The following is a 23,047-nucleotide window of genomic DNA, read 5'->3' as shown; positions in this document are numbered from 1 at the left end:
CTAGGGTTGGAGCTAAACTCTATACAGGACATTCGAGTAAATTACACACTTATATGTGTGTGAGGGGAAAACGGGGGTAGTAGAAAACTTCGGTTTTTGTTTCCATCTATCTCCATGTTGAACTGTTTTATGTGCTTAGGCTACTGTATCCACTTATGATTGTATTATTATGGCAACACGTTCATGAACAATATAAGTTATTATTTTGTATAGGACCCGTTTGAGAGCCGACCGGAGATCTCTCCGTTTGTTGAAAGGTTCCCGATGTTGACTCTCGTCTTATTCCGACGCCTGGTACTGGACAGACAGAAGTTGTATTTTCTTTGTCTTACGTGGAGTTTGCGTTGGGGTTTGGAATGAACTAGGCTACAACAGTTTTGGAATGAACTTTAGCGCTTTGGGTTTTAGAAAAGCGCATTATAAATAAAATGTATTATTATTATTATTATTATTATTATTATTATTACAAGCCGATATACAAGCCAAAAGTCTTTGGAGCTGTTTACATCTGGCCACTTCATGCGTTTTCTCAGATCGAATAGCTATCTGATTTATCAAAACGATTCTATTAAACCTGGTCACATAAATGTGTTTTTGCAAAACGGATATTAATCTGATCTTCAATTCCCGCGCTATATACAGATTTCATGAAGTGCACGTCACCGAAAGCAACAGATATGAGCTGCATTTTATTAATCATCGGCTAATTTTACAATCAGCAAAGACAGCAATAAGAGAGATCAGCAACAGCCCTGGTAAGATCATTTCATTTCTTTAAGTTTAATGAAGATGGTAGTGTTAAGCGTCTGCGACTTACTTTCACTTTGATATGCGATAGATTGAAGCGCGCTGGCTTGATGAATACACTCCCGATCTCACGACCAAGTCGTACAAATTCGACGAATGATTAAAAAGTGGCTAATTCGTATACAATTCATACGACCTCACTCGTACGAATTAATACGATTTTGCTAAATCGTACATATTTTACGAATTGGCCAATTCGTATGAATTCGTACGAATGACCCCTTACCCCGCCCCTAAACTTAACCATCACGTGGGTTTAGACAAATCGTGAGAATTAGTACGAGTGAGGTCGTACGAATTAGTACGAATTAGACACTTTTTAATCATGCGTCAAATTCGTACGAATTGGTCGTGAGATAGTGTTGGCTCATCTGAGGTGATGCACGTGGTCATATCCCAGATAGCAAACTGACATTGAATCAACGTGGAAACATGACATCGAAACAACGTTGATCTGACATTATTTTGCTCATCGAATTAACGTTGAACCAACGTCAGACGCGACATTCTTTCAAAACTAACGGAAAATCAACTTGAAATCAACGTTGTTTCAATGTTATGAAAGCAAACCAATTTTCGATTTTCATTTAGCTTTGAAGAATGCCGCGTCTGACGTTGGTTCAACGTTAATTCGATGAGCAAAATAATAAGTTTCAATGTCATGAGAGACGTCGTTTCCACGTTGATTCAATGTCAGTTTGCTGTCTGGGATATGACTAAAATAACATGACATAGCTTGGTTTCAACAACCAGATGCATTGTCCAGTTTTGTCTGGAATGCGGCCCAGACCACGTCCGCAAGTGGTTTGAGGGATCGGATTCAAATCCGTCTCGAATGCGTATCGGAGGGCAACCTGGTCTTTTCACGATCGAATAGCTATCCGATCACAGAAAACGCATGAAGTGCCCAGTTGTAGGCTAAACAGCCCCTTTGAATCCATCTTCTACTTTTGTGGAAAGTTGACTAAAGTTGTGTCGCTCGAATTGTCTTCTCTGATACGGAGAACGGCGGCGAATACACTACCAAGACAGGCGAGCGTGAACGCGCATGACGTCACGGCCAGTCTCAGATTCGAGCCCGAATCCCTTTTATTTATTTCACTGTACAGGATTATAGAGGCGATCTCAGTGATCAGAGAAGGGCTCATTCAGCCATCAGGCGATTGTTTAAGCACGTATGGGTTAGAAAATGGCTATTTTTAACATGAAATGTTGCGCAATGCACCTTTTAACTGCTTGGACTATTTCAATTAGTCATTTCACTACTTTTGCACTTTTGCAATGATTTTCCTAATATGACAAATGCAACAAAACTTGCGCTTTACTGAAGTTTGGCCGACGCAACAAACCAATCGCCTGAAATATAATTTTAAAAGGTTTTTCCGCATGTTGGACCAATATTTATGTTAGAGTAGAATAAAAAGAATTATATATGTTATTTGTTTTTATGTAGCCAATAGGTTGGATCCGGTGGAGCATATAAATGTATAAAATAGCCTATTCATAAGAACTTCACATAAAAAATATAATTCTGTCATCATTTACTCATCCTGAAGTTGCTCTGATTAAACCTGTGCATTTCTTTTTTCACCTGGACACAAAGATATTTTAATTGTCGGTAACCACAAATATGATGGATTCAATTTATACCAAATTTAAATTTATGAAACCTACTTTATTTTTCTAAAACATCAATATTACTCTGAAATGTTGGTCTATGTACGTTTGCTCTACAAACACAGAATGAAAACATTTCACAGTTTCTTTTTGCTTTGGCTATTTCCTTCTTGAGATTGCAAATTTTCTAATTTCATAGTTTCCCAAATTGTTCCATAAGCCTGATATTTTAACATTATATTGTTATAATATTTTATCCTTAAATTGATCTTCAAGAAGTGAATTGTTTATTTTCCCAGTAGTTAAGTTCCAGTAGTATTTCCTAAGGCTGATAACTATCTGAATCATTTTATGGCCACAGAGGAAACAATGTCAGTCTGCTCTTTCAACTAAGTTCCTCAGAAGTTGAAAGCCAATTCTAGACTGTAAAGATCTATCTTTATAATTTCCAGTGAAGTCTATCTTTTGATTTATGTGCCTCCATTCATAATGACTATTTAATTAGTAAGTAATTTAGATTAAATATTTGCCTGACGTCGTCATACTCAGATTCTAGTCAGTCAATTCACCTTTGGCTAAGCCCCGCCCCCTTAGTTACTGTTGCTACATCCGTCAAACTTCATCTGGGCTCTGCGTGGCTTATGTTGTAACAGCTTCCTGCTGAAATGTTATCAAACTTTTAAAAAACATCAAATAAAGTGTCCGATAGAAGTAGGCAAAAGGGGCTGCAATATGCGTTCATTCAAGACATAATTACAGGTGAAACGCAAGAAACAACAAGGCATCCAAAATAGAGCATAACGTACTGGTCACAGTCAAAAAAATTAACCACCGCATTTCCTACTAATCGAGACGGAGGCTGGGACTAATATCAGGGAGCAACACTGTTCATGCAAAGCTGGGTAGGTCTCTATTCACTTTACACTTCTATAATCGTTATTACAAAGCAAACGGACTACACGAGTAGGCTATAACGTTGTATAGCGTGTGATAGTGTATCAACAACCGGTATGAGAACCGAAATCATAACCTAAAACATTAAAATGGTCTAACTAATATAAATTCATACTCACAGTAAGGTTAGAACTAGAAGTAAAAACAGATGTGCTTGTTGATCTTTCAGCAGGGTTTAGCTGACTGAGGACATCCATACAGTTTAACGTTAATCCAAAGACGATTGTCAGGATTTGACTTCGGTTTTGGGAAGGGAAAATACGGATACCCTCCTCCAACCTCTCTGGGAAACGCGTATCTGAAATGCCCGAGGCACAACTTTTAACCATATTTTTGAGAAAATTATGACGGTAATAGCCTGCCGAGACCAAAAATATGAGACCCCTGTGTTGAAAGTCAATGAAGCGCTGTCAAAAAATGTCCGACCTCTGTGGGAGCTCGTTCTTGGCTGCGCTGTGATTGGTCAATCTACATTCTAAGGCGTGGCTTAGCCAAAGGTGAATTGATGTTTTTTTTACTGTAACTTCTAGGCTACAATGACAATGACTTGTTCTTTTTCCACTTCCAACAACTTAACGGTATTTTACAGTAAAATTACATTAAATGTACCATTATATATATATATATATATATGAAGAGTTCAGATGCAAAAGCCTCTAAGTGCCATTTTCTTCTAGAATGATCATTTTTTTTATCAAGCTTATATATTTAAGTTCAGTGATTTCACTTAAATGACAATGATAATTACCTATTAATTGTTATTTAACTGAAATTACTGAACTTAAATATACAAGCTTGATAAAAATCATCATTAAAGAAGAAAATTTCAAATGGCATTTAGAGGCTTTTGCATCTGAACTCTTCATATATATATCACAGTTTTTCACTGTAACATTTTTACTGTAGTCTTTTATCATTAAAATCACGATAATTTTTTACAATGTGTGTTCAAATCTCCAAAATTGCCCAACACACCTGCTAAGAAGATTCTAGGTAACTATGAATATTTCTATTATCTGGTTCCGGTTTGGACCCTGGTTAGTGATTGACTCGGGGTGTGTTTCAGGAACTGCGTTTCCCTTTTTGAGCTGTATTTAAGCAGCAGCCTGACCAAACACATCACACTTTTCCAGCTTTGACCAGACGAGCTCATTTTAAGAAGAAATTCGAACTGCAGTCATCCATGTGAGTATACTTTTACTCAAGGGCACTACAAGTACATTTAAGATGTAGCTAACAATTTGTAATATTTTGGATGAGATTATTTAACCCAATTTTCTGGCACTGAATAGTACAAGTTCATTTTTTTCCTTTGGCTTGCTCTTTATACCAAAAATGTAATCTTATATGTGCATCTAGGCTTATGGAAAATTGATTTGTTGACTTGTAAAAATTGTTAATACATTATGAGCTCAATTCTATTACATTTTGAGAAAATTATTTCATTATCGTGAAGCTCGGCTCGATCGGCCCAATGGAGGCATCCAATCAGCAGGTTAAGGTCTTTTCTAGTGTCAAAGTCTTTTTGATTAAATGCAATACATTTTATCATATGTATTCTCTCGTTATTTCTTCTGACTCCATAAACGAAAAGGTTTTTAATGATATCTGTGCATTATTAAATATAAATAAATTTTTTAACTCTTTACTGGAAATACTGTCAAAGTCAGTTAGAATAATCAAATGTAAGAACTTACAGTATAATGTCAGCTAACTTTTTCATTCCAATTTCAAGATAGTCAAGACAACGAACCCGACATTTAAGAAATACATGAAGCTGAGAGACTCGGTCACTCTCAGTCTCACGGGATCATCTGAGATACAGAAAAGCCCCCAAGCCTTAATGCATTTCATTATATAGGCTAACAATGGATATTTGCATTCAGAAGTTTGCACCTTTTGGGCATAGGAGACTGTTTGTCTAGAGACCACACTTAAAAATAACTCCTAAAAACCTTGTTACCTTTTGTTTACTTATTTGGAAAGTAGACATTTGTAGAAATGATACTAAACATGTTTAGTACTCAATGATAATCATTCACATTAAACCATTCAGGGTAATCTCTGCAAGGGCGAAGAATGAGGGGGAGAAATGTAAATTAGGATGAGGGAGGTGAGAGCTTTGTCTCAATAGTGCACGAGGGGGACTTCAAATGTTAATTTTCAGCCTTAACCAGTCTTACAATTTTGAACATTAATTACATTATTATCACATTATATGCCGTTATTACATTCTGAGTTGCTACACACTAGAGCCCGACCGATAAAGGATTTTGAAGTCCGATACCGATACAAATATTTATTGGTTTTAAAATCCGATATTCCGATATATCGGCCGATATTTTTTTTTTAAATTATTATTTCAGAAACGCGCAACAAATTGTAAAACATACATTTTCAATATAACAGGCCAAGAAGAGATGATACGTCTCATTGCTAAAACTGTCGCGCGCTATTAAAAAAAATACATCAGTCACATTGTCAAAAGTTAAAAGGTCTACACTGTAACAACATAACGTAACTATTACTAGCTAATTCCGCTTCACTCTCGGCTTATTTAACAGCAGCAAAACTGGACATGATAGTCACAGGAGAACTGATGCGGATGGTCTTTCAATTGTTATTCAAGCAAAGTATGTCTCGTGACCAACTCAACGAGTGTTGCCGACAGGGACGGTGTAGAGTGCCCTCTGGTGGACAAGCTATACAACTCCAACACTCATGACATGGTTCAAGCGGATTTTATTTTTTAAATATTCATTTATCGGCCATTATACCTGCCGATACCGATAGTGTGGAAAATGCCTAATATCGGCCGATAATATCGGCCTGCCGATATATCGGTCTGGCTCTACTACACACTGCAAATAGACTATACAACTGATGCTAATTATAATCTGTGATAATTTTCAGATCAATTCAAAGATGTCCTACCCAACAACTCTTCATCAAATTGGCGGAAATGGAGGTCATGCATTTTCATTGACTGGGAAGAAGAACGGTGCCAGTTTAGAGAAGATCGGGGTTTGGGTTGGAGAATGGCAGGTGAAGGCTGTCAAGGTTTGGCTTTCAGACGGCAGAAGTGAAACCTTTGGAAAACCAGCCGGAGATCATCAAGAGTTCAAGTTCCAGCCTGGAGAGTGTTTCACCTCACTGGCCCTGTGGGGGAACGGAGAAGGAAGACGTCTTGGAGCCATCAAATTCAAGACCAGCAAGGGGAGAGAGTTTTTTGCCAAGATGAAATGGGATTTAAAAACAAAATATCCCATTGATGTCGGCTCTGGGTATTGTTTGGGCGTTGAAGGAAAGTGTGGGGCAGACATTGACAACATGGGATTCATGTTTCTCAATGCGGTTCAATCAACAGATCTCACCAATGTCAACTATCCCACTATCAACCAACTGATCCCACAGGTGGCCGTGGAAGAAATCAAATCCATCTCTTACAGGAACGACTCCTCCATCCCTCAGAAACAAAGAGTTGAAACCTCAAAGAAAATAACCAAACAATCCTCATGGTCTGTGAGTGAAAGTTTAACAACAACATTCAGTATGGAAGTGAAGGCTGGGATTCCAGGGATTCTAGAAGTTTCTGGAGGATTCAGTGTCACTGTTGGATCAGAAAGCACTTACGGTCAGACGCAGACAGATGAGAGAACCGAAACTGTGTCTACCGATGTAGAAGTGCCACCAAGGAAGAAGGTGAAGGTTGTCATGACCGTCGGCAGAGCCACCTTTGACCTGCCTTACACCGGCACAGTGAAGATCACCTGCAAGAACGGCAGTGTGTTACAGTATGAAACCAAGGGCACATACAAAGGCGTCACTTACAGTGATATCAAAGTGACCACTAAAGAATCCGATCTGTGATGTCAAGACAGATTGCACATGTAACACAAATGATCTTTGATTCCATCTGATTTCGTTGCTTTAAATTTAGGCCTCACTGTAATCTTTTGGTGGGGGTTTGGTTGTTCAGGGAAAATATATAACCAACATTGTTGTTCTCAATCTTAAATGATACCAATACATAAATATTTACAATTGTGTACTCACTTTAAAATAATCTATAGAAACAGATTCTGCAATAACATGTTTGAAATTACATTTAATAAAAAACAATTTATTAAATAAACCCTGTGTTACAAGCAATGTTGTCTCGAATTATTTTCTCGACACAAAAACGTTCTGCTCCTGAAAACTGACAAAAAATGGTTACATCATGTAGTTGTAACTGATTATCCCTCCCCTTCCGGTCGACCACCACGGGACCTTATTTCGAAAAAATATTGAATGGTAGTCAATGGCGAGAGACAACAAATATTTTGATCTCGTTTGAATTGTGCCCTGAATTACACATATGATGTTTGTCAATTTAAAAGATACATTTTAAAGTAAATAAAGTCACAGTTTGATGTAAAACCTTTGAGGTATAAGACTGTGAAAATACGTAATTACAAAGACTATACACCCCAAAGGCGCACATTTTCTCTCAATGAATAATAACTTTACTGAGGCTAATGTCTGTCATTGTTTCTATAGTCTTACGTTATAATCGTAACGTTACACCGTCATGCCCATAGACTGTAAAAAAAGATGGACGACGCCCCTTCGCTCTTTTCCATCAGAGAACTGAAGCCGCCAGTGTTTCGATATGACGCTGACATCTTGGAACTTGAGTCTGCGCGCTTGCGTGTTTCGGGACCAGTCATGCGCAGTCGTGAGCAGGAAGTAAAGCCGCGAAATCAAGGCCGCGCCCTCATTCTCGCTGAATCAAACGCAAGCACACGCCCCGCACTTTCATTAAGTGTCCTCTGTCTGCTTCGTTCTTCTCCAATGATGTCTGCTGATTGCAGAACCTCGTTAAAATAAGGTAAATACAACTACTAACCACATAATCAACATTATTAAAAAAAAAAGTCCGCTGGTGCTTTCAGCTTGTGAACCAAGTAAACAAACAATGTTTCCTAAAAACTACAAGTGCACTTAAAACAAATAGGCCTAAGGGAAAAATACAAAAACACTTCTGTCACCTCCTGTTGCTCGACTGCTTTGACTGACAGTGTTTTTATTTTCGTCTAGCCTAAACGTTTTATGAATTATTTAATTTGACAAATTGAAGGCTACGAACGCAAGGTAAATACATTTATAAAACGTATTCACAAATACGTAAAAATTCATTATTAATCTTATGATGAAAACGGCTTCGTTATTGTTTCTAGTCCACTCACATTGACAGTTACTAATTATTACAATACACAAATCACGTCGTAAACTATATAGGCCTATTTTCAACTCAAAATGGCGAAATTTGACAAGTTTATTAATTTGTATTCCTGATTATTGTCGTCTATCATCAAAATTATATCATCATATTTCTATCATTAAAAAGCTATGAAATGTTTAGTTTAGCTATCCTACTGACGTATACAAGGTTACACAGTATGTCTACAGCTAACAGCATTACATAATTTTTTATGATTTTTTTTTTTTTTTTTTACATGAATCCAAGTATCAATATTTAGACACATTTGGATAAAATAAATGTTTAAGTAATACAACTTTAAACAAAAACGACGTATTTGGTGTCAAACCAATAGTTTTCTTTAGTGAGGAACATTACATGCATTAATGGGGTGTTTTTAATTAAATATGAAAGTTTGGGCATTTAAGTTAATCTACTAAAGACTTTGATGATGGTTCTGGGAAGATGATTTATATAGTTACAAATGTCAGCCGCTAGGTGGCGCTGATGGTCAAACTACTTGATAAAATTGTTTTTAGTCAAGAGTACTTATTAAAAAGACACTAGACCAATGTAACATTATACCAGACGGGGCTTGAGTCTAGATCCAGACTAAAATTCATGTTTGAGCTGTTTTACTTGAAAGCATCTTGCACTGATGTATCTTAAAATGTCTGTGTTATCGTTTTGTCTCAATTTGCAAACCAGCAATGTTTTTTTTTCATAATTATAAAAGCTACTCTGAATGAAGGCTTAATCTAAGCCCTGTCTGTGGAACCAGGCCCTAATCTAATCCATGTCACATTGAAAACATGAACGCAGTGATAAAAGGAGTGCATACATCAGTGATTTGATCCAGTGGCTTTAATGCAGACAAAATATCCACCAGTTGAGTTTTTGACTGTGCAGAAACCATCCTTAAGAGCATTTTAACATAAATAAAACGTGATAAAACGTATTTTAGTGATTCAAGTGACTTCAGTCAGACATTAAGTTATCTAATATAGATGATTTTATAACACTGCCCTGTCTACAGCTCTTCCTGAGAGTTTATCACGTCCGTAGATGCTGCCGAGGCCAACATGTAACCTTTTCCAGGAGGAATACCAGCGGCAAGAGCTTTAGTCCAATCTTTGGTGTCCCGAAATGTCAGTAGGATTTCAAACACTGAAACACAACAGCACACGGTCAATTACACACTCGGGATGAGGAGGAGTAATGTAATAATGTAGAAACGGAGCCAGAGAAAGCGATGACCTTGATTGATGGCCAGGATTTTGGAGTGGAAGTTTTTGGGGTTTGGTTTCTTCACCATGTACTCGTCAATCGGCAGCCGCGCCATGCGAATGCCAAGCTCTTTCGCCCTCGTGAAGCTTATTTTCTTAAAGAAAGCAGTGAGATCTTGTTTAGTTCAGCTGTTTCTTCACTATGAAATCTTTCATCAATGAGTCTCACCTTCTGTATGGTTTCATCCACTAAACCTCCGAGGATATAAACTTTATCTTCCTCCACATATTCCAACGCTAACGGGGACAGTCAGTCGTTATCAATTTATGTGGAATAAAAACAAATAACTTTTACTTATTGCAGCATTCACATGGGTTTTAAATTAACTTTTTCCTCTTAATATCAAAATTATATAATGATAGAATATCTTTTTGACCGTTAATATCATCTGTCACTATAATGAGTGAAGCAGTATATTCAATTAAGAAACATGGCAGTGGTAACTAAAATTACAACAATTAAAAATTGTTTTCTGTAATTAAAGTAAAATAAATATAAAAATAGTATAAAATATTAAAAAAATAAAACATAAAAACTTAAAAATAAAAATAGGAATGTTTTACTATCATTTTCTGACGCATTTATGAGTAAAATAGTATATTCAATGATGAAATTGGAAGCTGAATTCAATTCAAATAAAACAACCTAAAGTTAAAGAAAATTAGAAATGTTGTCCTGGCAACAAACTAAAATAAATAAACTTAGGTTTAAGTACTAAAATGACTAAAACTGAAATAAAAATAAATTAAAACTAAATACAAAAAGGCAAACCCCACCAAAAAATTATAAATATTATTAGTAAAAAAAATAAAACCTGAACTAAATTAAAATGAATGAATATACATACATATACATACATATATATATATATATATATATTTATTTATTTATTTATATATTAAATAGGGCTGTGTTTCTAAAAGTTTGTGCTTATATAATATATATGTGTGTGTGTGTGTGTGCTGTGTATAATTATTTTGTATATATAAATACACACACACATGCAGGTATATATTTAAGAAAATGTGTTATTCATATATAAAACATTTATATATAATATAGATTATGTATTTATATATACACAGTATTTATGTGTAAATAATTCTTAAATATATACATGCATGCATATGTATTTATAAATACAAAATAATTATACACAATCATTTTTAAAAGCACAAACTTTTATTTTGGATGCGATTAATCGCAATTAATCTTTGCACAGCCCTAATAATATTAAAGCTATCAATAAACATGATTAATAGTGTATAAAAAAAACACTAGTGTAAAAAAAGGGAGACACGATCAAAGACAAGCAAGTAAGTTGTTTCATATTACCTTACACTCCTGGGCAAAAGTAAATAAAAAATAAAATGCGCCAAGCCAAAAATGGCAAAATATTTAGAGGTCTTTAAATGGTCTTGACCATATTAAATCACTGGTCAGCAAATTGGAAAGAATTTCACAGACACTGAACATGAAGTAACAACACTCAATGCTAACGGCTTCAAACTGTCCATGAGTCACTGAAAAATACCTCCAGAGTTCCTTTGAGTTTAATGTAAGACTAAATATTTAATAAAGAGTTCACATCTGGACTCTGACCAGGACAAAACATCTCAAGCCACTTCTCCATTGGCTTTGCAATTCGGACGCATTGAAAAACAACATCTGATCTTCATTCCTCTTTTTATTTGTGGGAAGAAAGCCATTCTGCAATATCCTCCTGTCCTCAGAAGCGTCATCGATACATTGCAGTACCAACGGCTTTTTAAGTAGTGCATTTGCTTAAATTTTGCTCGTTTTCTTCCAGACCAATAATTTATGGTTAAAAAAATTACATTTTTAGTTTTGCCATTTTTTTCTGCCCAGGAGTGTAAACATGATCAAATTTAGAGTAGTGTGCACCATTAAAACGTAAATAAGGCGCATTTGTATTCATGATGACTTCACTAATTGGATATAGAAGATGTGCAATATGAACCTTCACTTGCGTCCGGGGTTAAATATATCACATCTTCAGAGGGAAACAGATGAAACCAGCTCTCCTCCGTCACATCGATCTGTGCGACACAGACAATATCATTATTACTAGGGCTGGCTATTGAGACAAATTTCACAATTCGATTCAATTTCGATTCACAAGCTTGCAATTCGATTCGATTTCGATTACGTTTCGATTCAATATAGATTATTTTGGATATCAGTTACAATAAATGGCAATTTTTCTCAAGGAAATCAAATCCTTTAACTAATGCTGTAAACTATGGGAGTCTAGTTGTAGCCTACTAGGCTTCATTAGCCAAATATGAAGGTAATAATGATTGAATCACTTAAATTACACTTTTATTTATTTTTATAATAAAAAGATTATATGAAATATAAACATTTAAATGGTGGCTGTCATAAAAACTTGCCAGATTTATTCAAATATGCATTAAATATTGAAGAACATTAATATTATAATGCATATGTAATATGGTGTATATATATATTTAGCAAAATGCTCCTCTCTAGAGTTATTTTGGAGTTATTTAGGTTTTCTGAGGTAAATATGACGATAGACATTGATTACAAGCTGTTTAACTGACGTCTTTCCACGGTTGAAACGCTGATTGAGTGAATCAATGTGACATGATCCGGATTTCGATAAGTTGTACTCGATCTTTAACACACTTTCAGATGCTCATTCATGTTTATTTTAGCGCTTTGACTGGTATTATTAACCCGGAAGAGAGATCAGCGCTGCTGCTTCTCCAGAGCGATCTCACGCCACAGCGCCAAAACGCTATTTATGTTTTTGAATTTCTAAAGAAAATGGACATAATTTGAAATTTGAGACTTTGTTTCATATCAATAATAACAAAGGACAAAGATTATTGTGATTTTTTTGGATGCGCGACGCCACTATACAACGTTCCATTCATTCAAATGAAACAGGATGACTAATCGATTCTTGAGATTTAAGAATCGATATCGGTTCGTAAAAATGAGAATCGATTAATATCGAGAAATCGATATTTATTACCCAGCCCTAATTATCACTGTATATCATCTGTGCTTCTGTTTGTACTATTGAAGGTTAGGAATCGTTTCTAACCAGATAATTCAGGAAGCCGTCATTCATCCGAACGCACTCCTTATACAGCAGACTGTCCTCTCTGAACTCTGTCAGGAAAACGTGGAATGGCTGTAGGGATTTCTTATTGGATCCGTAAAGGCGCCTGATCTGACCTGCAAGACGACTGATTTCCTACGAGATAAAAGTATGATTGAATTAAACCCCCACACTTGTTATCTAAAATCACTGTCAGACTGTGTGTGTGTGTGTGAATCTTACTTTGTCTGTCAGGCGGTCGGTCATGCTGAGGTCGACACACAGACGCAGTCCTGCTGCTCTGGCCTCCTCCAGTCTCTCTTTGGTAACCGCTTTAATCACACGTTTACTGAGCTGCAGCTCATTCACATCTGCAACACACACACACATCCAATCAATTAGAAAACACTCTTGGTTCCAGATCATAATGCAATATCCTCTTGAGACCCTGGAATGGGCATTTTGCCTCGGTAGAGGACGTTATATTTTAGCGAATTTCTCTGAACGTCACAATTTTAAGGCCCGTATAGGGCCTTTTATGGAAACTTTGATGGCACTCTTATGGAAATATGAAAATAATATTTTGTAATTATCATTTAAATTTGTTTGTCAGAAATCAACATCTCAGAAAAATGTTAATGGGGTTTCAAATCAGAATAAGACTTTCTGTTACGAAACAGCATTGATTTCATACGTCCTCTTTAGAGACATCAGGACTTTAAAGCGATAGTTCACTTTGAAATTAATTTTTGGTATGTTTTATCTTACCTCAAGGACATCCAAGATGTAGGTGTCTTTGTTTCCACAGTAGTTTCAATTTTGATAATTTTAGGTCAAACCGTTGTTGTCTGTCAGTCATATAATGGAGGTCTATGGTCACCACCTCGAAGAGCATGCAGCAAGTCCAGATAAAACATGATATAATGACTCGTTCGTTTTCTCACGCAAACCGCTCGTTTCGTGTCTTAGGCCATCAATGTGTACTTACATTTACGAGTCATTAAATCATGTTTAATTTGGACTTCTCTGTGCATGCTCTTTGAGGTGGTGACCATAGACCTCCATTATATGACTGACAGACAAGAACGGTTTGACCTAAAAATATAAAATACCGCGGAAACAAAGACACCTACATCTTGGATGCCCTTGAGGTAAGATAAAACATATCAAAAATTAATTTCAAAGTGAACTATCCCTTTAAAGCACACCATGTAACTTTTGGCCAAAAGAGTTGCATGCATACGTGTTATTTTAAATGATTTCTCACGCCAATACACAGCGCTTGACACGACAGTACAACTACTACATACTAATTCCTACATAGTGCTGCTTTAAATCGTGTTTATCAGGCATTTTGGGAGACACAGCAAGTGACTTATACTGAAAACTTCTTATGAAATATGAGATATTCTAACACATATTATTACACATCTTTCTTCATTACATGTTGTCCCAAGAACACATAAATGCAAATAAGATACAGTGCAGAAATGCATTGGATAGAATGGCAATGGCATTAATGGCGATGTTTACGTGCATATTGCATAAAGTAATGGTATATCAATTCAATCTGTTATATCTTTGTATTTTTTTCAAATATGTCTTAATTCCGTTTGTTTCTGATTTCCATTTGTTTCTTTACGAACTCTTTCTATAATTCTAAATAAGTCTCTTCGGCTGCATTTATTTAATTAAAAATACAGTAAAAACAGTAATATTTGGAAATATTGTTACAAATCAAATTAACTGTTTTTTATTTGAGAATTTAGAATATATAATGTTAAATTAATTTTCAACATTATTAGTCTCCAGCTTCACACGAAATCATAATAATATGCTGATTTGCTGCTCAATAAACATTATAAGATTGTTATCAATGTTGAAAAAAAAAACAGTGGTGCTGCTTCATTTTTTGTGAAACAGTGATGTATTTTTATCCTATTGAGACTCTGATGAATAAAACAGCATTCATTTTTATATTTTGTAACATTATAAATGCCTTTGACTTTGTAATATTTGACCAGTGTGAAAGGGACATAAAATAATTTTATGACCCTATCATTCATTCTTATTTTATATTAATATTCATTTAAATTATATATATATATATATATATATTTATGATGGGGCATGGAAATGTACATAGGTTTGACCCTGTTAGGTAACTTATATTAATTAAGATCAGATCACCTTTATTTAGTCTGTTGAGCTTCTTTCTCTGTTTCTCCTCTTTTCTTCTTCTCCTTTTCACCTCCAGTCTTCTCTCCCAGTTACGCTGCTTGCGTGTAACATTTTTCTGTAGAAGTATTACAATAAGTGACACAGTGTCAGTAAATGAATCGTGTCTCAATATTATGACTCATCATTCTCTTACAGAGCACGAGGTCTGCTCCCTGTCGGCGCTCGCGGGCTCGAGCTCCACATCGATGCGCAGAAACTCCAGCAAATCTGCGACCGCAGCGTCGTTTAGTTTCGACGCTCCGTCAGAGTGACAGCATCTCTCGTGTAACGCTTCTTCCATCTGTTTTATGTCTAAAGTCAGATTAATGTATATCCCCCACAAAACAACGTAAAACACATCTATTAAAACTGAACGGCAGGAGAAAAAATGATGACCTCAGATACTGATAAAGTGACACTAAGGCGCTAAATGCAGCTAAAGATCCTTTCTTCCGACAAACTGAAAGAGGAAGTAACAAATAATGATATATATTAGATCTATAAACGCATAAAAAGATACAGCGATGCCGAAAAAGGTTTAATTGAACCTGTAAACGACATAACTCCACAACTGCTAATGTTTTCAACTCGAGAGAGTCGGTCGCGCTGTTATGACGTAACGGCCACGCTGTTGCTACTTTGGACGCATTTTGCAGGAAAGAGTCCGATATTGTTCATTTAATTTTAGTTTTTGCTAAATATAAACCATACATAAATATTATCACAGTAAAACCAACCTTTATTTTTGGTTCTTGAAAAATAAACTAAAATATAGCAGCCATGCAGGCCCATAGTTCTGCACAGTATTTTCAATATGATTTAATATAATATAGGCCTACATTATTATTTTATTCTTCTGTTATCATTTTACGTGTATGTATTTATTTCTAAACATCTATTATACGTTTTTCATTATTTGTTGAAGTGTGTACTGTATTTTCTTCATTACATTACATCAGTAAATCAAATAAACATGCATATTATTTTTACTGGTATTTGCCAAATGTCATATTTGCAGGAACAAAAATTAGTAACCAAAAGCTCATATTTAGAGTTTTCTGGTTATTAAATCACACATATCCACATTCTAACTGTCCAGCAAGTGTTTTACGTTGATGTTTTGTTTGCTTACATATTTTTTTACATAATTTTTTTATTCGAATATTTGTACCGTTATATTTCAATGGTATGATAAAAAAAATTAAAAAATAAATGAAGGGAAAAAGTAGAGTAGATCATCATTTTACCAGATGCTTTCATTATCCAAACGGACTTTGTACCAACATACAAACTTATTAAATCATAAAGATTATATCATCGTCAATGTTGTAGTACAAACCCTAATAAAAAAATCGTTTATTACAGAAGTCTGTTCTGATAAGTGTCTTTGCTGAGAAATGCACATGTGATCAAAGGGACTTTCATGTGTTTCTTTATTCAAAATAAAACCTGATTCATGCAATCCACCAATTCTCCAAACCGGCATCAAAAGTGTGTCAGACGAGGAGCTGCTCCAAAAACAAAACCCTGACAACAATATCTCATTGTCCATATTATAATAAATTAAAACTGTAAATATAAACAAACAATGTGGACAGAATTGCATTTGTAAGCATTTCTTATTTTGGACACACGTGTTTTTGCGAATAGGAAGCTGTGGGTTGTTGTGAAGCTGGCGGTTTTGTGAAGGACGAAGTGTGGTAATATTCATATCTGCTGAATTCTGTTAAATTTTTACAACCAAATCCAATCAAATTGATTTCAGGCCTGTCATGTGAAAGTCATGTACATGACTCAGACTGTTTTTTTTCTGCTACCGTTAATCAAAATGTTCTCCACTTTTTCACGAGCTACAAATGCACAACAGATAAGAAATGAGCCTGATATCACGAATGTCTCTGGGTAATTTTATACATTTTGGGTGAATCAAACTGATTTATGAATTTAAATTTTCAGTGGCAACTGGCAAGTGTGATAGATAAAATCACAGGAGAGCAGGCTGTCAGGAAGAGAGATCCATATTGGCACCGAAATGACAAAAGACCGCCAAATTAGCCATGATTTTGGTTCAACAAGTTACTGTTGGATGTTCGGCGCGACCTTGCTGGAGAATATGTATCCAATAAATTAGAAAAGTATTTTGGGGCAGTCCCATAAAGACATTTAAAAACCAATGAGAGGATCTTGAAGTCAATTCTGTGCACTGTAAAAAATAAAACCGTAATTTTTACGGTAAAAAAAACGGCAGCTGTGGGTGTCAGAACTTTACCGTTAAAATACGGTAGAAACGTTAATGGTTTTACATACTTGACTTAAAATTTACAGTAATAAACTGTATTTAATTTTTTGATAAAATGCTGATTTACCATCCTTTCAAAAATTGAGATCTGTTATGTACCATTGTAACACACCGACAACCAACAATCATCACAGCAGTGATGAGTCACATGATCAATCATAGCTCATCTCAATTTAACAATTTTATAAAGAAAGCTGCACAGTGTCATTCACACAAACATTAAACACCATCATGGTAACACAGATGAAATAAACATTAATTTAACAACATTAAATGTAACATAAAACCCTAATGTACATAACTGAAAACTATGAGGAGCCATAGTTATTTCAACAAAAATACAAAAAATGTGAAGTGGTCAACGCAGGGAATTGTGGGAATGTCAATTTACGTTTTTTCACTGTAAATTATACAATGAGTTGTTCTTTTTCACTTTCAAAAACTGTAAATTTAAGGGTATTTTACAGTAAAATTATATCACAGTTATTTACTGTATATAGCACGAAAACTTTCTGTTAACCAATTCACAGTTTTGCACTGTAGCTTTTTTACAGTCTCTTACCGTTAAAATCACGATTATTTTTTACAGGCCGCCAGTGAACGGATCTGAATCTGAATAACACATTAATCAAGTCTACAATAAACAAATGTATGAACGATTTTCTCATTCTGTAGGCCGTTTTAGAAAAATTGCTCATATGTTTGTTTGTTTTTTAAACTGAGGTCCCTGTCAAGCATGATTCTTCAGTTCTTGACCTGGTTATACTGGCTTTTAGCGATAAAGTAGCAAGATATAGAGCAATAGATTGTTACTGAGATTACAGATAACTAAGTGAAGTACTAGAAAGGTCAGTAGTAGAAAGGTCTGTGACGATTTTACGCTCTCTTTTTATGTAGTCCAAAAGAGTGTAAACTGAATTGTAGCCGTCTGGTCCAAGTGATAGATAAGAGTCGCATGTCATCTGCATACTGGTGAAAACAAATATTGTACTGATGAATTACTCTAGCAAAAGGAAGCATGTAAAGGTGAAATAATAGAGGGCCCAATACTGAGCCTTGAGGAACGCCACAAGATATGACATAACAAAGCATTCACTGCTGCTGTTTAAGTATAGGATCTGAACCACTCTGGACCTGACCCGACACATTTATGTAGTCAGTTGCACTCACATTTGGGTTTGTCCATATTTGACCCAAATTTGGGTTGAAACAAGTGCGAGTGCGAGTATCTCATGAACAGCAGTTTCAGGAAGCACTCAGAACAATGATCGCCATGAGATCTGAATTACTTGTAGATCATTTAAAATATTTATTAGGGCCTTTTCAGTTCTGTTGTTTGAAAGGAAGCCAGACTGAAGTTTGTTGGTGTCATTGAGCCGTATGGATACTTTTTATTTCAATTAATTGACCAAGAAATGGAAGATTAGAGATTGTAGTTAGAGCCCGGGGCACAACCTAACGCGGGGTTAAATGTAACTCAAACCTTTTACATATTCAGTCAGGATCAAGCAGGTTGTCTTTCCGCTCTTTTTCTCTCACCGCCAGAAGACGGTCTCCCGCGAATTTGCGTTTTGATAATATTTCGCGAAGATACTGGACAAAGAGTGTTTTGACACCATGCAAATAAATTTTTTCATCATAGGTTTTTTTCAGGTTTCTTGTTGGCTCAAACACCGTTTGAGCAATTCCTAGAAACTGTTAGCGAGGCTTAAAACATGTAATACACAGCGGTCAGCGGGGTTAGTTGTACACAGTGTTACAAACAAGCCTCCAAGTGTACAATGATAATCAAATGATAACACGGAGCCACACAACTTTTCAGGTTTGAGTATTTATTTATACATTTAACTTTGTTGGACTTTCACAAACAATGTTGGAATTTAAAATTTTTAAAATGTAGTTTACTATGCATTGATCACTTGTTTATTTATTCAAAATATGGCCTGTTTTTAATGCAATAAACCCTTTAAATTTTTATTTTAAGCTCATTCGTATTATCATTATTACTGTTATTATTATTAATAATAATAATTTTACATGCAGCTGCCACACACAAATCTAATTTAATTGCAATTACAATATTTTATGATTTTATTTATTATTATTTATTGCAAAACTGTGCAGCCCTTTTCTATGTCTCTATCCATGATATTGATCCATGATTGGATGAGGGATGGATGTATGGAAATCTATCTATACAGATGCACAAACAATATCAAACTATACAAATAATATTCTTCTGAATTATGTGTGTTACACACAAGTGTTACAACGAACCCCTCTGTCTGTTACAATTAACCACACATATGGGGTAATTTGCACTTCTGTCACTTTCAGTGCAACAGTACGAAAATGGTAGGTCCTAGAAAAAAAATTTGGTGTGCATTTGTAGCAGAGATGTGTATGCTTTAAACTTAATAACTCAATACATTTTTTAATAATTGAGCCAAAACCAAAATGTGTTAGGTTGTGCCCCGCTCTCCCCTACTGTAGAGTACAGAGGAAGAATTGCAGTTTTAAAAATGTGTGTAAAAACTCCTTGCTGTGGGGACTGATTAACGACGATATTCAACATGTCTGGTAAAAAAAACACTGTTTTGATAAATTAGCGCAAAATATGTTGAGAAATCATCGAGAGGAATTCACAAGTGATAAGACCTGTGAAAGTGCATTGGGGCTGACAGCTAAAAGGTGGAACAAATTACATTGCAAGAGAGGGAGTTGGAGACCTTACAAGTTCATGAAAAGGGAGCAGGATTTGATAAAAGAAAGGATTTAATTAAAAAACATCATCCATATATTCCACAACTTTTATAATTTTTAACAAACTGATTGCAACAGTATACAATGAATAGATGCAGTGTAACAGACTGTAGTGTAGCATATCATTTGGATCATGGTGTCTTGAAATCATTAGACAGGACAAACACATATCAATCAGAATGAAAGGATCAGAATGCATATAAAAATATTATTTTGCAAGAATTTACATTTAAGCGCTCTGTTTCAAAACATAGTGAGCTAATGTGTCTTGTGAGTAGTGAGAATGAAAGTAATATAAGTCACAACATAAATGTCTTCTATGCTTTCTTGGCCATTCGCTCTTTTTTCTCAATAAAGTGAATGAGTCTTTTAACCCATGGTGTCCTGGGGTTAAGACAGATCTTTTCTCCACTCGATAGACCAGCACTGAAAAAAGAAAGGAAAACAGGATTTATGTAGAAGATAAAGTGCTTTTAAGTAAAATACTTTTATTCATTAATCAATTCAATTCACATTTATAGCACTTTTCACAATACACGTCGTTTCAAAGCAGCTTTACAGAAAACGTCCACTTTAGAGTGATCCGTTATCAGAGGAAACTGTCGAAGTTATCTATGTACACGTACAAAAATCCAAATTTTTTTTAAATTTAAACAATGTAATAATTTAGAATCAAAAGTGTAAAGACATTGATAATTTCACAAGCGATTTTTTTTCAAGTGTTTTTTTTTTTGTTTACTTTATATTTATCAAAGAATGATCAAACAAATGTATCTTGGATTTCGCAAAAATATTATAAGCAGCAAATCAACATATTAGAGTGATTTATGAAGGATCATGTGACTCTGAAGACTGATACTGGATCGCAGGAATAAATTACAGTTTAAATTATATCACAATAGAAATCAGTTACTTTAAATTGTAATATATTTCACAATTTGCATTTTTTTTTTTTTGCTCAAATAAATGCAGCCTTGGTGAGCTTAGAGACTTGTAACGGTAACCCATTTCAATGTAATTGAAAATAAAACACAACTACTCACTATCAAGTCTTTCCCTTTTCTCATTTTCTCAAAAACGCATAAAATAACACTTAATTTCAACATTTATATTTATATTTCAACAAGCACGCTCAGTTTCAGTTAACGCAACACAAATCAGTCATGTAATCCAACACAAACGGATTAAGTAAACTTAAATTCGACATGTATGCAATCAAATTAAGTTTGGAGAAAATGTATAGCAATTGTGTTTCTTAAGCTCATTTTAATTAATTTGAACAAGCGGCAAAAATATTTGTATTCAGTGTTGGTGAGCACACACGAGACTTCTTTCAAAACATTAAAAATATTAAAAGGTAGTGTATTTATTAGGTTTTATGGTTGTGTTGATTAGAATTTGTGGTTTTATTTTCATTTTCAAGCACGCTGTGAAATTGTTTTTGAAAATAAACTAAAAAATCAGCTAAAAACAATCAAAGTGTAAAAAACAATTAGTTCAGTTTACTTAATTTTATTATGCAAACTCGTTGCCTTAATTTCATTAAGTAAGCACAACTTAATTGCATCTTACTTAATCCATTTAAGTTTTGTCAACTTAATTCTGTCTGTGATCTGAGGAAGTGTACTCCCAGAGTGCATTGCGGCATGAATAAATTCATTTGCTTTGTTTTTCTATTTTTGGCTTTATTTTACCATTACAATTTTATTTGCTATCATTATTGGGGTTACACTTACAAGAGACCGGAAAAAAAATTGTAACGGTCAATTAATTAAATCATTAAATTTTTTTATAAATAAATAAATATATATATATATATATATATATATATATATATATATTTTAATATTTATATATATATTTATTTATTTATAAAAAAATTTAATGATTTAATTAATTGACTGTTACAATTTTTTTCCGGTCTCTTACACGAACTTACATATATATATATATATATACGTATATATATATATATATATATATATATATATATATATAAATATTAAAAAAAAAAAAATATATATATATATATATATATATATATATATATATATAATATAAAAAAAATATATTAAAAAAATTAGAAAATTTAAAATTTTGTATATATATATATATATATATATATATATATATATATATATATATATATTGCTTCACTTCCTTTGAAATCAAATAATTGTGATTTCATGTTGAATCACTGCAATCAATTGGAAGAGAATTACAAAAATATAAATTAAGACAAAATGATACTCAAACCAGTCAAGTAATGTTTACAAGATTTTTCTGAGTAATGAAGGCATAGCATGCAAACAGTACAGATTACCAAGAAATTTTAAGTAAGTTCAACAAATTATTGGACATTAAGTAAAGTTAACACAAAAATTCTTAGTAAGAACAATGTTAGATACGACAAAACCCGTCAAATATTTACAACGTCCCACCTAAATTGAAATGTTTCAGGAAGACGCAGGACGAACTTACATGACCTCAGTGGTCTTGCAGTGAGGGCCTCTGGGGAGGATCTCCACGCGCCGCAGGTTATCCGGCGGGATGATCCTGGACTCCAGCTTCAGACACACGCAGCGGCTGTTGTAACCCGCGCCGAGCGGCTGCACAGCTGAGGAAACACACAACGCTTAGGCCAACGAAGCAAAGTGTGACCAACAGCAGTTACACAACTCATGTGATTAATTAGTCTTGTGCAAACAGGGCTTTATAAAATAACAGCACGCAACAGCTTTGGGGAAATGTGAAGCAGTCA

The 23,047-nt window shown here is 34.6% G+C and overlaps 3 protein-coding genes across 5 annotated transcripts in view; 1 reads left to right on the top strand and 2 right to left on the bottom strand.

Annotated features, from left to right (window-relative positions):
• The first annotated feature begins 6,303 nt into the window (after positions 1–6,303).
• LOC120469893 (aerolysin-like protein) lies at positions 6,304–7,392 on the top strand. The gene has a single exon (XM_039659162.2). It carries the CDS (start codon positions 6,304–6,306, stop codon positions 7,246–7,248), a length of 945 nt encoding a protein of 314 aa, XP_039515096.2. The 3' UTR covers positions 7,249–7,392.
• trmt10b (tRNA methyltransferase 10B) lies at positions 6,619–15,837 on the bottom strand. Of its 3 annotated transcripts, none has more exons than XR_016168550.1 (9): positions 15,379–15,837; positions 15,195–15,300; positions 13,248–13,375; positions 13,008–13,160; positions 11,892–11,970; positions 10,079–10,146; positions 9,881–10,004; positions 7,012–9,790; positions 6,619–6,866 (listed from the first exon to the last, which is right to left on the bottom strand). XR_016168550.1 is itself a non-coding variant. In XM_039659163.2 (8 exons), the coding sequence occupies exons 1-8, from the start codon at positions 15,523–15,525 to the stop codon at positions 9,654–9,656; spliced, it is 942 nt and encodes a 313-aa protein (XP_039515097.2). In that variant the 5' UTR covers positions 15,526–15,837; the 3' UTR covers positions 6,619–9,653. The 3 variants fall into 3 exon arrangements, 1 of the variants encoding a protein (XP_039515097.2); XR_016168551.1 differs by having other exon boundaries at positions 6,619–7,148; positions 9,465–9,790; XM_039659163.2 differs by having other exon boundaries at positions 6,619–9,790.
• A 4,443-nt stretch (positions 15,838–20,280) lies between these two features.
• The window catches only part of cxcl19 (chemokine (C-X-C motif) ligand 19), a 3,049-nt gene continuing 282 nt past the window's right edge, over positions 20,281–23,047 (bottom strand). The window contains exons 2-3 of the mRNA XM_039658421.2: positions 22,768–22,903; positions 20,281–20,712 (exon numbers count right to left, since the gene is read on the bottom strand). Coding sequence (XP_039514355.1) covers positions 20,604–20,712; positions 22,768–22,903 — 245 coding nt within the window. The 3' untranslated portion in view covers positions 20,281–20,603. The remainder of the gene's footprint in view (positions 20,713–22,767; positions 22,904–23,047) is intronic.

Source organism: Pimephales promelas, chromosome 1 (genome assembly GCF_988280905.1).
Source record: "Pimephales promelas chromosome 1, fPimPro1.hap1.1, whole genome shotgun sequence".
NCBI classification, from domain to species: Eukaryota; Metazoa; Chordata; class Actinopteri; order Cypriniformes; family Leuciscidae; genus Pimephales; species Pimephales promelas.
The sequence above is the reverse complement of the archived record's forward strand: the minus strand, read 5'-3'. Positions and strand labels throughout refer to the sequence as shown.

What these genes read in the sequence shown, in the direction of transcription:
- LOC120469893 (XM_039659162.2), top strand. Translation starts at nt 6,304, where the DNA reads ATGTCCTACCCAACAACTCTTCATCAAATTGGCGGAAATGGAGGTCAT.
- trmt10b (XM_039659163.2), bottom strand. Translation starts at nt 15,525, where the DNA reads ATGGAAGAAGCGTTACACGAGAGATGCTGTCACTCTGACGGAGCGTCG. An exon ending in GGGAGCAGACCTCGTGCTCT is followed by an intron (nt 15,301 to 15,378) that starts GTAAGAGAATGA and finishes ATACTTCTACAG; the next exon opens with AAAAATGTTACACGCAAGCA. An exon ending in AACCCCGGACGCAAGTGAAG is followed by an intron (nt 10,147 to 11,891) that starts GTTCATATTGCA and finishes TGTCCCCGTTAG; the next exon opens with CGTTGGAATATGTGGAGGAA.